The following is an 18412-nucleotide window of genomic DNA, read 5'->3' on the forward strand; positions in this document are numbered from 1 at the left end:
TCAGTTCAGATAATATTTTCTTTTGATCTGACACACATATACCATCATCACTAATTATCTCAGTCATGGTTTTATTGATAAATGCCTTTTTTTTATTAACTTGCAAAAAAATTCTGGGCATCTTTCTCCACTCTCATGCTAATTTGCATGAGAACGGAGAACGGATAACAATACCTTCAACAAGATTTTGTCTTTGAATTTCTAACTCAAGTTTTTTCTGATTCAAAGACAATGTTCAGTTTTCTGAAGAATTTTTGTTTAATCTTTTTCTGATTGCTCTATTTCTGTCTCTAATTTACTGAATTGTTTTTTATTTTCTTTTGATTTTTGAATACCATAACTAGTGGTCTCACTTCTGATCTTCATTTTTAATACTTCAAAGAATAATTGATCACTACAGGATAACTCAACTTGTAATAGATCAGATTTGTCACCACCAGCATAGTACTCATCAATCAAGTCTCTGCTGCATTGCTTGATAAGATGACAATAATCTGTATCTCTCAGCAGTGGAGCATTAAATTTCGTGTATCCCTTACCTCTTTTTGAAAAGGATGCTGTGAATGAAAAAGTGATTACAGAATGATCAGTTCTGTATCCAGTCTCAATTTTTGCTGAATTCAGCAAACAAAAAATATCCTCAGAAATAAGAAAATAATCTATTCTGCTCTGTTTTAAAGGACTAGACTGACACCATGTAAACCATTTTTTCATCAGGATAACATGTTCTCCATGGGTCTAGCAATCCTGAAGAGCTTTTTATTTACTCTATCTTGTCTCTAGCTTTTGGGTTCCTGTCATGCAGTACATTACAGGTATCATCATACCTGTCCTGCACCACATTCCAGTCTCCACAGAATATATAGCTTGTATTGCTGAATTTAACAGCATGAAGCAGAACTTCATTAGAAAAGTCAGGTCTATCTAAATTATAATCATACATTCAAAAGTATAACTGTGAACAAAGATAGTTATATCTAATATGATATATCTACCATGTTGATCAATGAATTATGGACGTCATATTGAAGACCAGGCTTGAACATAATACATATACTGGCACTCTTACTATCACCATGACTGAAATAACACTTGTCACCCCACTCATCTTCCCACTTCTTTTCTACCACCTCAGTGCTATGGGTTTCTTGTAAACAAATAATGGATGCATTTTTTGTTTTTACCCAATTAAAAATGTCTACTCTTTTCTTAATATTTGATTGTAGGCCTCTTACATTCATTGATAATATTTCTACACAACTACTCATTGCTACAAATGAAATTTGATAACTATTTACACAAGACAGTGAATTTAACAAATTGTATCAAACAAAATAAAGAAAAAACAGATTCTCTAATATACACACTCTCAAGATAGGACATTTTGTTATGCAGAAATTTCTAAATAATTAGTTCAGATTGATGGTAAATATTTCAATAAGAGAATGAATTCATTTGTTTTTAGAAAATATGTACATAAATATGCTCTAACTTGCAAGAGTTGAGCAACAGAGTACTCAAGTAATTGAAAGTTAATCAGCATGTTTTATGTAGTCAATGCCATAGGAAATATGTAGAAAGAAATGTACTCAAGAAGATATCATATTAATTTAATATGACTTATATCATTCTTGTGTATGTGATTACTTAAGTTTAGAACAACCATAGCTTGTACAATGTATATCAACAGTTGCTACTTCTAGTAAAAAGGGAGATAAATAAAAAATCATAAGATTTTATCAAATTCAACTGATTATGTTGGTCTCAGTATCGTATTAATTTTCCCATAGACTTCTATAGTGAAGTGCATATTTTTAGGATTTTTTAAAAAATATGTAAATTGATTCAATAAAACTTTCACTTATGTAGCATTTGTAAGGACATGTGAAAAAAATAATTTCCCGCAAAGAAAATAGGGTGAGTCCACGAAGATCGGACAGAAAAGTAGTCTCGAACTATAAATAGCCATTTTCCCTACTTTCACTTTCGTTTTGCACTCACCAAACCAACCTTTTCAGTGGAACATTTTTATGATATTATGTTAGATTTTCTGTTAAAAAAGTTCTTCATCTTACAGTGTGATGTTTGCTCTATTTTATAAGTCATTGTTCATATCTTTTGACAAAATATTAGTTTGTAGAGAGGCAAAAAGAAAATGCACTATAATTTTATAGCATCCATGTTTTGACGTACACCTGCTCAGGGATATGCAATACGATACTGGTACCTGTTGTACATTCAAATTTTATGTACATACCGATGGGCATGAACTTCATATCATATTATTTTACATGCAATGTACATCTAGAAAGGATGTGTTATTATTACAAATAAAATGCATAATTAATGTATCATTCATCCATACATTTGACTTTATGCCCATATACTATATGCTTGAAAAAAATTATATATTTGAGCTATAATAACAGAGGCCTAAGGACGTGCTACAGCTCATCACACCTAGCAGCATTCCAAAACAAGGTGAAAATATCAGTAATTAACATTGCTAACAGTTTCTGCAATTTAAAAAAAAATAAACCCCTCTGTTCAGTATGAACACATCAAACCATCACTTATATGTATGGATTATCAAAATGGTGAATGAATAAATACAAAAAGAAGAATGAATGTGTAAACAAACAAAGTAAGTATAGAGTTGAAATAAATTAACTAATTCTGTTACATACATGTAACAACTCACTACACGTTCAATGTCATGACTGAATAAATGATGATATATGACAATAAATACAAAATAAACTTACTTTTATTAAACTTAATGTCTTATCCGCTCAGCCAGCCAAAGGACAGAAGACATCTATGATGACCTAGGGTTATATTTGAGAGAAACTTGTTGAAAGAAAATATTACCCAGACTGCCAGGTTAGGAATATTCTCTTTTCCAGACGTCCGGGCACTTCGAGATCTTGGAGGTACAAGAGGTGAAGCCTCAGACGTGACTCTAGTTAACATATGTAGAACCCTGAAAGTCGATGCAAAATCTGAAGCAGCTATCTTCTTTGCTGGTAAAAATTATTGTTTTAAACAGATAACGGGGGTATTTTGGTGTGTATTATGCGCATTTGTGTATAATGCGCAGGGTGGTTTTTCCTTTAAAAGTTGATGTAAAAATGAAAATAGCGTAACTTGTTAGAACCAGAACATTACTGGCTTTAATTTATTTTTAAATAGAAGGGACCATTTCGTGTGTTTTGTGTATTTATTTCAATAACGAATATTGTTTTTGTTACTTTTTGTATTTATCTGTTTTGTCAGTGTGTCTTCAATTACTATTCGGGTAAGAAATGCGTAACGTAGACAATAGCTGAAATTGTCACCTTTGAAAGGTTTCTGTTGAGAGTAATAAATTTCTGAAGATTGCTAATTCTAGAAGAAGGACTGTTTTTACTACAATCAATTAAGGGGTCTGAGCGAACAATGCAGACGGTCATCAAATGAGGCATGTGCGTTTATAGCTCGGCCAAGCGTGATAATGAGATGCAGAATTTTCTCCGATGTGTATCAGGGATGCATAAAGGGTTTATGTTTAAAAATTATAGTTTTTACGTTGGAGAAGGATTTTGGTATTAGTTCAACGGAAAAAGGAAGCCAATATTTTCAAAAAGTAGAATATCCTGTAACTATGAAGTAGAGTTCAATACGATGCGTAAATAACGATATATTTTTTAAACCGACTACTTTGTCCATTGGATATATTTTACGGCTCTATGAGCAATGTGCCTTAGATTTTGTTATTCAGTAATTAAATTGTTTAAACTTGTGTGTATTAATTACTTCTTTCATTCCCCCATATTTCAAAGACAAATCCATACCAATTATTTCATATTCCTATACTTCACCCATCGCATCCAAAATTTTCAATTATAAAAGGCTATTGCAGAACCTCGAGATTGAGGACTTCAAGGCTGAACCACCTGAATGTTCTTGCAAAACCTCTCCATTCAAATATGGTCCTTCTGGTCACGTCGTTACGGGAGATTTAACCATTATCGAAAACGAATCTCTGCGTAATATCCTTTCTAAAGGTCCCAAGTACCGTGAACCACGCTCCATAAATGGAATTATAACTTTAAAGTTCTTATGGATGCCGTCGAGGACTATGCAAGAAAATGGATAAAACTGGAACAAGAAGACACTGATTCTCTGTCAGAGAGGACGTGGGGTCTTTAATTTTGAAACGAATGAGTTTTAAGTAGGTCAATGAGTGCCAAGGCTACATCAGTTTTCAAAGACCCCGATGTAGCAAAAACATTGTCTACTATACATGACAAATATGTTGTCGTACCAGTGTTGTTTTTGTCTGCAAAACGTTTTATATCCAATGTTTATTATCAAAGGTAGACGTAGAAAATAATAGCAGTGATAAGACCTACACTGCTACCACTCCCTCCAAAGAAGAGATTGTGGAAAACCATAAATCTGTGCTATCCTCTTTTGGTCTCTCTACCAAGGACGATGATTGTGATTTACCGTCTATGTACTGGATTCCTAAACTTCACAAGAATCCATACAAACAACGTTTCATAGCTGGATCTGCAAAATGTACCACCAAATCTCTTTCAAAACTTTTAACTTCTATACTCACAACTGTCAAAGAGAGTCTGCAGTCCTACCACAACACTTGTTACTCCCGTAGTGGTATTAATTCAATATGGATCCTGAAAAATTCGAAAGATCTTTTGGAGACAATCAGTTCAAGACTATTATCTGAATATAATAGCATTAAAACCTATGATTTTTCAACACTGTATACTTCTATTCCCCATACTCAGTTAAAATCCCGACTTAAAAACATTATACATCGTTGTTTTTCCAAAAAAGATGGTACACCTAGATAAAAATATATAGTTCTTGGTAGCGATTCCTCATACTTTGTAAGAAATAATTCCAAATTATCTTCCAAATATACAGAGGAAGATGTTTACAAAATGCTGGAATTTTTAATCGACAACATATTTGTCCGGTGTGGTGGACGTGTTTTTCAACAAACGGTCGGCATTCCAATGGGAACAAATTGTGCTCCTTTACTTGCTGACCTATTCCTTCACTCTTATGAGGCTGACTTTATAGCTGATCTGATCAGAAAGAAAGAATATCGTTTGACTAGATCCTTTGATCTCAGTTTCCGCTATATAGATGACGTATTATCTTTAAACAATCCTAATTTCTGGGATTTGATACATCGCATCTACCCAAAAGAACTTGAGATAAAGGATACTACAGACACTGTGAAGTGAACTTAGAAATCGATGGTAAAGGAAAACTATTGACCAAACTTTACGACAAACATGATGACTTTTCATTCAGAATTGTCAACTTTCCTTCCATCTGTGGCAACATCCTTTGCGTATGGAGTGTTCATATCACAACTCGTACGTTATGCCAGAGCTTGCCGAAATTACGCAGACTTTTTGTATCGCGCTAGTACTCTTAACAAATAGGCTTCTGGAACTGGGTTATGTTGCTACAAGATTGAAGTCATCACTACAGAAGTTTTATGGTCGTCATCATGAACTCGTGGATCGTTACGGTGTATCCATCAGCACCATGAAAACTGATATATTCAACGGGTCATAGTTTTCCTTTCCTTGTTTGTCTACCCCGGACTTGACTTTTTATGAGCAACTCGGCGGGTGTTTCTAGAAAAGCAGAGGACGCTTACCCTACTGGTGCACCTGGTCCATGCTCCCAGTTTTTAGTGGAGTCCGAGTTGCTCATTTACTTTTGTTACTTTGTATGTATGATTTTAGCTACTTTATGTTCTTTGTTGTGTATGTCTGTTTTCCATTTCTGGTTTTTGTTCCTGGATTACATTCTTTTGATTACCGCTCTAACCTTGGCTCCCTTGATTACTCTTTCAAATCGTTAACAAGTATATATCTTGAAGACATAATTATATACACATCGCAAGACAATTTACAATCTCCTTTGATTATACCGGTAACTAATTGTCTTGTGTCCTCGTCATGATTAATTAATCTCCTCAATAATTATGTCAGTTACTTGTTAGCTATAAAATTAATTTTATTATTAAAATTGTTAAATTTCCTTTGCAACGTCTCAATAACCACGTGACAACATTAGTTAAAGGATACACAAAAACGAAAGTAAGGCGGTTGTAAACATAATCTGCCGTGTTCTTTTGGGAGGAAATACATTAAAACCAGATTCTGTTCAAGAAGATTTTATTGACAATCTATGCTTACAGAGGTAACAAGTCAACAAAAAACTCATGAAAAATCCATAAATATGCTTTGGCAGCTCATAAGTGGTCTCTGATTCGATGTTGACTCCTTCGAGGTCGTTAATTTTCGACCTTCTAAGGTCTTTAAAAAATGTGTTGAAACGATGTATGGGTGTATTGTACGCACCCTATGTTCTGAAATTAGTTTCCTGGTAAAACAATGCGCATAATACACACCAAAATACGGTAAGAAAGTTTATTTTGAAATGGTTTACTTCAAAACTAGGCTCTTAAAAGCTTTTTACTGAATATGTGTACTTGTAGTCTGTAAGTATGATACAGTAGGCTAGACATACTATATGCGAGCAATGATTGCTTTTAGCTGTACAGAAATTGATCTATAAAAATCATCATACTGACACTTCAAGTGGAGGTGGCATACTGGCTGAAATGATGCAGACATTTTATTTGTGAGGGTTTTCCAATTATTTTGTATCATTACATGTAGAACAGTTCCATGTTTTGACATAGAATGCAGGGTTTTATCACAATTTCTTAAACTGGAAGTGGCTTTTTTTAAAATGTCAGATTTTTTAAAAACTGTTCTGATTAAATATATGTACATGTAACGTGTCTATGAAACATTTTGTCCAGGCAGTATTTTTGACTTTTTCAAACAGATTGTGATACAGTGGTTTGCTTTGACACATGTTTCTTAAGTGTTCAGTATGATGAATTTCTAGACAAATTTTTATACATTTAAGAGTTACAAATTTATATTAAGAAGATGTTTTTGTCAAACTTTCTCTTGAAAGTTTCAACATCAACAGCTTCTTCACCAACAAGAACTTACCTTCTCTTCTTTAATTTAAGCTCTCTCTCGTCTTTTATTTTCATTTCTTTCTTCCACAGTTTCTTGCTTCAGCTTGATATTTTTCTGTTTAAGACAAGAAATTTGATGGTCTTTTACACTAAATATTTCTGTAATAATCCTTGCTGAGTGTATGGTATTCTACATTATGCATTATATGGTACACTTAAAGCATCTTTGATAGATGTTGCTGAGCTACATGAAGCAACTGGCATCTTTGTGATTTTACCTGTATACAAATCAGCAAAGTAACACATTCAATTATTTTATTACACATTTATAGACAAAGATGTTTCTCTTATGAATTGATTGTTTTATCAATTCGGGATTGTTTGATATTACGGTATTGTTCAAGGGGAATGTTTTGCTCAATTTTATAAGAGACAAGTAAAACCTCAGAGACTGTGCTTGGCTTTGCCAATTTGTGATTTTTCAATTTGATCTGGTGAGAAAAGTAACCAGTTAGTGAGGTTATAAACATTGCTATTCAAAGTCCCAATTAGTAGTGTCAGCAGCATGGTCTGATCAAAACATAGTCCAAATTTGAACATGCATGTACATTACATTGTCACAAGATTGCACGTGTCCACATGCCAAAACCTGTTTCAGACATCTTGCACAATTTTTTTTAAGGCTTATCTTATGGCAAATTTATTTTATCTTTTTAGCTCACCTGGCCAAAGGCCATGTGAGCTATTGCCATCACTTGGCGTCCGTCGTCATCTGTTATGTCGTCGTCATCGTTAACAATTATACCAAACTCTTCTCCCTTGAAACTACAAGACTAATTAGAACCAAACTTGGTATGAATGTTCCTTGGGGTATTCTGCATAGAACTGATTTGGGGATTTTTGATTTGTTGAAAAAAAATGGCTGCTGTTACTAAAAATAGAACATAGGGGTCAGACAGTTTTTTCACATATATCTCTTAAACTGTTAGGTTTGGCTAAATTCTGTTATTGGTAAAAGAGTTCAATATGATGAGATCTATCTCTGGTCAAATTTTGGATTTAATTCGTTAAGCCATGTTGGAGTTATTGCCCTTTTTCAACGATTTTTGCCATTTTTAATGTTATTTCTTTCAAAAATCTTCTCCTCTGACACTACTTGACCAATTGTTAGGTTTAACTAAATTTTGACATGGGTCAAAGTGTTTAGCATGATGAGATCTATCTCTGGTCAAATTTTGGTTTTAAACTGTTAAACTTTTGATGTTATTTCTTTAAAAAATCTTCTCCTCTGACATTATTTGATCAATTGAAACCAAACTTGGTACAAATGTTCCTTGGTGTATCCTGCATAGAACTGATGTAGGGGTTTTTGATCCATCAAAAGACATGGCAGTCATTACTAAAATAGAACATGGGAGTCAGACAGTAGTTTCTCACATATATCTCCAAAACTGATAGGTTTGGCCAAACTTTTTCCAATATCTGACATGATTCATATTATTAGGACTACAAAAGTCTTCAGGGGTAAAAGCTGTCAAATGACTTCTTGTAAGAGTTATTGCCCTTGAAATGGGAAAAATGACTTTTTTTTAACAGTTTTCAGTCAATATCTTGAAAACTATGATAGATGAAAAGAAACTTTCAATTGTTGAAAAGATCTTACGATAAGTCCTACCAAAGACTTCTTGAGTCAAAATTATTGGATGACTTCTTGTTAAATTTATTGCCTTTGAAAGGCAAAATTCAACCAGATGATTCAGGCTCCTGGGAGCCTCTTGTTTTTTACCTCTCTACCATTTAGGCCAAAACAAAAAAAAATAGTATTAGGATAGGTAGGCAGGTAGCGAAATGATTCTATTTTTTAAAATAGTTAAGGTAGTTCAATACAGTTAGGTCATTTCTGAAAATTTTGTTGAAATACAGCTGTTTTGAGGCAGTCCGCACAGATATTTCTAGTGTTTTCTCCTAAAAAAGTGCATATTTTTGAAATCCTTGGTGTGTGGAGGTTCAAGTCATTTATAAGTAGTTTAGTGATTATTATAATAAAATCTGGTAGCCATGGTAACATACTGAAAAAAAATAGTACAAGTCAGGGGTGCCTTTCCAAAACTAACAGTCAAATACTATGATTTATGAAATATCAGGCACTTAGACACTACCACAGGATGAAAGCATGCATGGAGTAGGTGGAAGAAGGGTAAAAATAATAAGACCTTTTTCACTTTATTCTCTCACAATTTTAGTTCCAAAAGTTCATGCATAATAAGGTATTTTAAAATCAGCCATCTGATGCTGAGGAGAGAACCTAATACAGTAGGGGACTGAAACATTCTGAATATCATTCTTCATTTAAATTACACCTGTTCACCATTACCTGTATTAAATCCAGGGGCGTAGCTAGGCCTGTTTTAGTTGTACGCAAAATTACGGTGAGGGGTCTTGGGGGGGGGGGGGGTCATTCAAGGCCCCAGTGAGTTCTGCAAGGCAAAGCCCTGAGGGAAACTCCTGAATTTTAACGATTTAAGAGCCAGTTTTTCAGAGCCTATACTAAGTTCATGGTATACATATGTGATATATAACCTTAATTTCATCTTTAAAATGTGTGTTTTTATTTTTGTTACTTTTTCCGAAAGTACGCAACTGTGTATTTGGGTATAGGCAGCTACGCCTCTGAAATCTGTCTATGTATAAATGCTTAACTACCTTTAAACAATATATCCACCTAATTTCAACTTTTAATTTTAAGTTTTACAAAATTTGACGGGGGTAACATGGTGTGCAAAACAGTATGCCTTAATGTAACTGTATAGTGCACCCTTACATTGAATTAATGGGTAAACAGTTTTGACTTAAATCGTGCTTGAGTAAAAGTGGCCGTTAGATGTTCAGGGTAAATAGAAAGGCAAGAAACCAACATATTTTTAGGGGCCTTAACTCCTTGTGCGTCAGTAGGGGACAAATCACAACACAACATTGGATATCCAATTATTTTTGGAGATTCAGTTTGTTGATGGAAGCTTTCTTTTGTTTTTAGGTTTGTATCTTTCTATAGACATGTTTGTATTGGACTGTAAGGATGTTTTTTGTACTGTACTGTACTCTTTAATCCCTACCCAGATGGGTTTTCATTATCATGTTAAACAATGAGTACTTTTTTGTGCTTTTTCATTACCTGTATTGAAACTTATGTTTGTATGTAACTCCTAACCATGTTCAATAATCTAGGTGACATGTTCTACCAGTGAAAGAAATTAGCAGTAGACCTACGGACCGAGTCTATGTAAAATAAAGCAGGTCTATAATGAAATTGGCTCAATTTCCTTTGAAATGTACAGTACAGTCTATATAAAATTATGAAGGGTCTAAGTTGACAAAAATTAAGTTTCTAACACTAATCTAGTCTACATACCATTTTAGTAGAAGTTACAGTTACGATTTTTTTTTGCACTCGTCAAAACTGAGCCTCTTTTAATGTGGCAGGTGCTGATAGTGGAGCAGGACATGCTTACATGTCAAGAGTACCTGATGTCCCTGACATTCAATTGTGGGAATTTATATTATATGAAGTTAGATGTTGTAAAATATGATAGTTACTGTCTCAAACTGCATGTAGTTATGTATGAACAAGTGTAAAGAAAAGAATGTAATTTTAAATTAATAACATTGATTTGATTTCTTATAATAATTGACCAAATTTCTCAGCAATATTGGTAGAAAGGAAAGGTTATTTTAGCCAATTAGGGGCATTAATAATTTAGTATATATAGGTTGCAAGTAATTTATCACTACTTTTTATGGAAATTAAAATAATTTAAAGGAAACATTTGTAGTATGAAAAATTCCAAATGATTTACTATTATGGCCTTTACACCATGACTTTGTTAGCTATTTTACATCTTGTTGGTTGATCCAAAGGTGATTAAGTTTCTCGGCCATTTAACTTAACCCTATTGTTTAGACTTCATATTTGAATAAATAGCTTCATGTTTTATGTTGAACTTTTAATCTGAATACCTCTATGTGTGCCATAAAGATTATTTTTGATCCAGCTTCAAACTGGCATACAAGGTATTGTGATTATTCTTGTCTATGATTACAAATTTGATATTTGTTTTAAAAGGAATATATAAACCATTTAAATTTGATCTTCTTTACATGAGTATTAAACATATTATTGGAAAGTATTTTAGTATGCTGGTACAATAATTCAAAATTTACAAGTACGCATATTACCAAAGGAATTTTAGATTCCCTGAACAAAGTAAGTATAATATGATACAGTATTACTGTCATTGTCTGTCTTTTTAAATATCCCAGTTACATGTAGTATGACATTGTGAGAAGAGTAAGGTATATGTCTGTCAAAACTGATGTTTATATTAAATTTTTTTCCTTGGGAAAGATAGAGACCAAGTTTATATTGTCATTATTGGAGACCTTCATTGTGTTGAAATTTGAAAAAATCTTGGTTTTTCTTTTAGTTATTGAGGTCTCATTCTAAGTCACTAGCTAGCTATCATAAAAATAGTAAAATATATGATGTTCAGCCATGTCAGCAACTCGTGACAGATATGAAGTCTAGTAACCTTTTAAATTTGATTTGTCTAATTGTGTCTTAGAAATCTGCAAAGCTATGTTGGTCAAATGTTTTAAAAATTCCCTTGTTTATGAAAATTTACCTATTAAATGTTCTACAATATAGAATCGTAAACATTTGTGCATGCAACATTAAAAGCTTATCAAGTTTGTTACCTGGCTAGAAAACATTGTTTACATTTCACGGCTATTATGCATACTACCCTTGTAAATTGAGTCTAGGTTTATGCACAAGGTGGTTTTTATTGCCATTAGTTTTTTATTCACCATTTATGAATATTTTATTATGCCATTTTAGTCATTTTAAAACATTCAACATCAATTGATAGTTTGAATGAGCAAGTTCTCTAGATACCTTTAACTAAAACAAAGATTGATTACTTGCCTCTCATGGTCATGATGGGATGGTATCTTGATGTAAACATCCACGGTATCTCATTACTGTTTGTAATACAACAATAATTTTATGCTACTGCATTTAAAAAAGAATTACAAAAGATCTTACCTTTATTGAAATTGTATAGAAAATTCTATTTGCGGAAGTTAATTGGCAATCATACAAACATTTTCATAATTATCAAATGAATTATAAATCAAATTTGATAGCAGTAATCAATACACCTTCTTTTACATGATAATTATAAATTTCATTGAACGTGGATAGTAGAATAGCCTATAAAATTCTGTGCATTTTAGGTATTCAATACAAACATGTTATACAAATTATGAATTAGGTTTAAAGTGCTGAAACCCCATTTGCATTGAAATCTAGAGATTAATACTTCTTTGATAACATCATTTTGATTTTTCAGTATTTTAAGTGTACTTCTGGTTGAGACATGCTGAAGTGATAACATTTAAACAGAAATAAGGATACCGGCATTTAAACAGGGTGTTGTTATTGCGCAGCATTATTAAAACCATGGCCCGTCGAAATCTTGAAAAACATATACAAGCAGGACAATATATTTCACAAGGTAAGAATGATTCACCAGCATTATACCAGTAGTTGTGTGTATTTCAACACAACATTTATATGTTTCTGTCAATGTACATACATTGAGTCATGATATTATATATAGTGCCTTTCTTTTCATTTGTTTGTTTATATTTTTCTTTTCTTTCAATAAACTTGAAACTTGATCCAGGGTAACAACAGTTTGGTCCTTTGGAATCCAAATTATGCATTAATTCTGCTACCCGTGGAAAGCAAATTTTATGACATGCAAGTCAAAGTCCAGCAGAGCTTGCCCAGTTGGCAGGGATTGAATTTCAGAAATTCTTTCACTAGCTATAATTGGCAAGTACTGAAAATTTACTCTTGCTAAATTAAAGGTTGTTGAGTTATTTCTGGACTTTACCTATATACTACCTATAGAATTCCACTTGCAAATTTTAGCATAAATTAGTGGTGGGCCACTTAATTCTGGATATTTTTTTTCTGTTCAACATTTCATAAGGGCAAATAAACTTCACTCTGGGCCAGTTCAGTTTTGACAAAACTTCCCAACTTGACCAGTTATCCTCTGGTCCTTTTTTGTTGTCTGTCAGTTTTTATGAAACCCAGCCTTCTACATTTGTTTTTAAAAAAAAATAAAAAATAACAGAAAAGTCTGCCGAAGCTTATATTGTTTTTATATACAGGTACATATGTATTCATGCATGCCATAATATGGGTATGAGAGATCTTAATTAAAACAGTTGAAGATGGTAGTTTCTTAGTCATAAATCATGTCATAAAACGTATATATTCAGTACTATAACTATCATATTTGGAAGCTACTTTTTTTAAGTTATAAATTTTGTAGTGTTGTTGAGAGGTGTAAAATTTGTAGTGTCATTTAGAGGTGTAAAATATCCTTTGAAAAATGTATTGCTATACTTTGATGTGTTTTCTAAGGGTTAGTAACGAAAAAAATTTGATTTGTTTAACATTAATTCTACCAGTCTATAGTTTGTTGTCTTAAGACTTCATAAGATACCTTTTCTTTTAAAAAATTAAAAATTAATAATTTGGAATATATTTTGTGTATTTTCTATACAACAGAAGTTACCACACAATAGGACTCTCTTAAGATTTTAATCACATTTTTTCAAGTGTTACGCATGATTAACATACACAGGACTTTTAGTAAATCCATACAACCAACACTATTTTACAGTATTTTGATAATCAATTCAATGATCATGCAATTAATGTTATTTTACCTTTTGGAGCATTCACTTAGTCTGGAGGTCAATATACTTCATGGATGTTTAACCGGTTGTCAATATTTATACTTTGTATGAATCATTCAGGTGAACAAAATAACCTAATAATGAAGACTGATAAGGAAGCCAGACCTTTTAAACTTTTAGTGAAATTCCTAACCCCCATAGCATGTGCTTTTTAATAATACCAGATAAATTGCTTTTTTTTTACAATATCAAATTATGATATGTTCATAATTATGAACTGCAGATATCAGCTCCTTGTGTAATAAGGGTGGCAAGCCAATGAATTGCTCATGCACTACTGACTGAAGTAAGCTTGTTGCTGAGAAACAAACATATTTCTTCAAACTTTCAAACATTTAAATGAGATATTTCCAACTGTATGTGCCAAGGCTATCTTTTTATTTTATTTTTTAGCAGTGATTATGAGCTCCCCTTTCTATGCAGTAGACAGCAGACAAATACTGCTTTATTCTCATAGTGTACAAAAAAAATACCAATTATTTTAGAATTAAGCATCCAGTTTGAGTTATTTGGAAATAGTTTCTGCCCTATAAATGTTTATGGAAGGATGATTAATCCTCTAAAATAAAGGAAATTTGATTCATTTCAGGTAACTGTTATTCCATTCAGTCTGTTTAGTGTGTTTACTCCAAGTTTATCATTCTTCATTCTGCATCCTCTGACTAAGGAGTTACTGGTAATATTTCTATAACATCTTAAAATGATCTTTTGGAGGCAGATTTTCAGCTAATTGACTCGTGCAGTTGTATTTAGATTGGAAATTTTTGATTTTGAAATTTCTGCATAAGATGCCAGTTTAAATGGCATACCCTAAATATACATCAAGTAAATAACTTGGATTTTAGATACATGTTTATTACATAATAAGTCTTCAATATTCTTACAAACATCAATGAAATTTATTGGATGGGATCATTTTGTATATTGGTAAAGATTATAAAAATCAAAATAGTTAATTTCATTTTAAATTCAGTTTAAGTTTGAAAGTTTCAATAGATATTTCAGATAGTTGAGTTATTTCGATCAAATGACTATCAAATTGTAATAGTAAAACTCATTGAAATCAATAGGTATTGCAGTTTATGGTGGAATTACCATGATTCTGCATAAAGAAATATGATGTTGGTTTTTAAAATTGTGAATACTGGTAATTCAGATTATCCCAAAAAGTCTTTTTACACAGAATTCAGATAGGTACATGTACAATGTTTAAAAAGGACATTTCAATTCATGTAGCAAAAAATGTTTGGGCTGTATTCAATATTGATTTATCATACCACCTCAGATGTGGGAGGTATATGATAATCATGCTGTCTCTTCCTCTGTCCATTCATTTGTCTATCCATCTGTCTCTGGGTCTGATCCACTACTCATCTGAAACCACTGAATGTGATGAATCTTTCACATATTCTTTATCACAAAAAGTCATTGTACACATTCTATTTTGTTTTTCCATCTGAATGACTATTGGGTTTTCCCATGTGGTTTCTTGGAGGGGAAGAAAAGTATCACATAGTGAGCTTTGCCAAATGTTTTTCTAGTTTATTTCTAAGGCTTCAGATAATGGCTGTTAATGGAAATGTATATTTTATTTTTTTTTATAGGTAAATCATGGCCTGATAAGTTTACAAAGGTTGAAATAATTAAAGAAGTACCATTTGACAGTGAATTAGGAGGTGTATGGAGTCTACAATATTCATTTGATGGAGAAACTTTGGCTGTTGGTTATGGTAATGGTGGTATTAGGGTATGTTTATACTATTTATGGTCATGGATTTATAAGCTGATTGGTCCTAGGAAATATAATTCCATCAACATTGTGAAAAACAACAAATGCATGCACCAGCTTATAACCTAAATCCATATAGTATTTAACTTTCAGAGACCAAAAGGTCTTCAACAGGTGTAAACAGACCTTTAAATAAGCTCTGAAAGGCCCCAACAACAAAGGAAATAAAATCCACAAAAACAGAATGATGACAACTCTCCAAAATCAAATTGAAAGTACACAAGGACGCAATTATGACTAACATTTCCTGACTATGAACAAGTACATGAATTTTCTGATGTGGTTAAAATAGTTAATAGCTGTTTAACTACCCCCTTAATAATATAAGGTATAAAATTAAAAGAAACAACTAACAAACACACCATAAAATTCACTCAATTATGCTCCAAATTCTCTCCATGTAATACCCCAACATACATTTTACAGATAAAATGACAAGTACACTTAAAAAAAGCTTGCAGTTTCTGAAAGCTAACTAAAACCATATAAAAGAATGACAATGCCATCAAAACTACCGTCATAAAAAGTAATTGGCCAATGCAATTCCAATGGACGGTATTTGGAGTCAACACTATATGATGATTCAACTTTTATTGGACTGCTTAAGGTACATAAGGTAGATAAGGCACATGTAAGCTATCTGAACATGATTCTCATTTGCCCAATATTATAGTTCAAATGCTCTAGAGTTATTCGTCATGTGTAACTGTTTTTGAATGTAAATAACAATAAATATAAGGACAACATCCCCAACCAGCTCACCAGGATTATAAGTCATGCATCTTCAATGAACAAACCCTCACACCACAGGGCAGGCTACAGCTGGCCTCAAGTAGCATTATATACAGATACATGTACAAGGAGAAAGTTGCCCTTATAGACTCCAGAAACATAAAAGAAATCTGAAATTGAAAATGATACAAGACATAGAGGCCAGAAATTCCTGCTAGTAATTAACCCTACATCTCTTGGTGCCTCTGGGTTGACTGTTTTAGTGGCTGTAGCTCAGTTAATAGGTGATGCTATGATTACTGAAATTTGTATTAGGTGTTACATGTATGAGTAGAACAAGGTGTGGGATTTAGGGTTCTTGCAGTAAGTGTTGATTGTATTCTAGATTATTCTCATTGACTAATTTTGTCTGAATCATATTTTGGGATGCAGTTACAACCTGTGATTTTTATACTCTCTGTTTTGAAATCAGGAGGTACATTTTTATATATATTAGCCCCAGTGCCACAAAACTTTGAAAAATACTCAAGTCTGAGAAAATTCTTAAATGTTTGTGATGTCATCAATTTTAAAGACTTTAATTAGAGTTACCATGTAAGTTAAGAATATTCCAAGACTTGGATTATACCTGTATAAAATCTACCAAAATATCAAGGTGCTGTAAAAAGTAGGGAAAACTATTCCAAATAATTGTATTCAAACCATATGGTCAAAACATTGGAAAAAAAACTATATCAAACAGGAAATTGATGTAGCTGGAGGCTTGAATCACATAATATGACATATCTATATGGAACAGACACCATAATCTGCCCTTGGTGCCAAAAAACTGAAAAATAAATATCAAGGTATCATCTAATTTCTGTTTGACAATTTTTAAAATTATGACCATATTTTTTTTGGGGGGGTGGGTGGAGGGAGGATAGAAATACAGGTGTCCTTTAGTGAGGTTTGCTCAATTAGTTCTTCTACTTAGATAACTTTTGAAATGACTTTTGTTAGACTGCTGTAAAAAATATCCTGAACATTCACAGCAAATCAAGCTAAGTTCAACGTTCCATATTTTAAAGGGACTAGATATTGGTAATGGGTCTCTGTTCAGACATTTTACTGACATACATACAGAGTCATACAGGGTCACAGACTGAAAAGATAGTTTGCACTTTTAGAATAAAAATTTATGTTATTATGATGAAATATTAATTATATGAAGCTGTCACTCTGTTAGTTGTTCTATGCTTTTTTAAAGGATTTAATAATAAAATCAAAGCAATACAGAAATTATAATGCAAACAATAATTGTTTATTTTTGATGAATTTGTAAAGGAAAAATTGATTGTCTTGTTGGTTAAACATGGATGAGCAGTCATTATATTAGGCTTCGATGAATGACTGATAAAACTTGAATGACTGGTTTAAAAATATGTCCATCAACTAGAACAAACATCCAGTTATATACACAACAATAATGTGTCTAGACTAAAGAGTTGGACTAGGACTGGATGGATGCAAAAAAACATTTGCTGAAAATTACACACATTTTAGTTTAGAACTGAACCACAGAAAATGTTAGGCAATATTTTTAAAATCATATCCTTAATTCATTTTAGTTCAAGTGTTTCCAAATATATTTTAAACATTTTTGAAGTTGACTTCTGAATCAGTTCTTTTTGTAGATATACAACTCCAGAACTGGAGAAATGTTACAAGAGTTGAGAAAGACAAGATATGGTGGGTTACAGATAATGTGTATGCGTTTCCATCCTAAAGAACATCACCTATTGTTAGCTGGAACCTCTGAAGGTTTAGTGTTTCTGTGTAACACAAAAGATGGGACAATAACAGAAAAAATAACTGGTAAACAGACAGCTACAGCTAGTTCTTTTTTTGTGATGTCTTATTTCCCTTATTTTTTAGTTATTATGTGTAACTTTTTTTATTCACTTCACTACATTGTATATGTAGATTGCCTCTATTTCATATGTTCACGTTTAGGCCATGTTTTGGGATTTTTATATGTTTGAATCATC

General features: G+C 32.4%; 1 protein-coding gene across 5 annotated transcripts in view; it reads left to right on the plus strand.

Annotated features, from left to right (window-relative positions):
* Positions 1 to 18412, plus strand: part of LOC148620306 (uncharacterized) — a 33393-nt gene that overhangs the window by 3231 nt on the left and 11750 nt on the right. Inside the window, exons 2-5 of one of the 5 annotated variants that reach the window (XM_088581075.1) lie at positions 2907 to 3026; positions 12436 to 12600; positions 15466 to 15608; positions 18059 to 18239. In XM_088581075.1, the coding sequence (XP_088437201.1) occupies positions 12546 to 12600; positions 15466 to 15608; positions 18059 to 18239 (379 nt within the window). In that variant the 5' untranslated portion in view covers positions 2907 to 3026; positions 12436 to 12545. Of the gene's footprint in view, positions 1 to 2906; positions 3027 to 6082; positions 6232 to 11070; positions 11096 to 11160; positions 11289 to 12435; positions 12601 to 15465; positions 15609 to 18058; positions 18240 to 18412 lie in introns of those variants that run through there. The other 4 variants (XM_088581076.1, XM_088581079.1, XM_088581078.1 and 1 more) reach the window with 4 other exon arrangements.

The sequence above is a fragment of the Perna viridis genome, chromosome 4, assembly GCF_037379345.1.
Source record: "Perna viridis isolate PV_CMFRI_1.1 ecotype Kerala chromosome 4, ASM3737934v1, whole genome shotgun sequence".
Taxonomy (NCBI): Eukaryota; Metazoa; Mollusca; class Bivalvia; order Mytilida; family Mytilidae; genus Perna; species Perna viridis.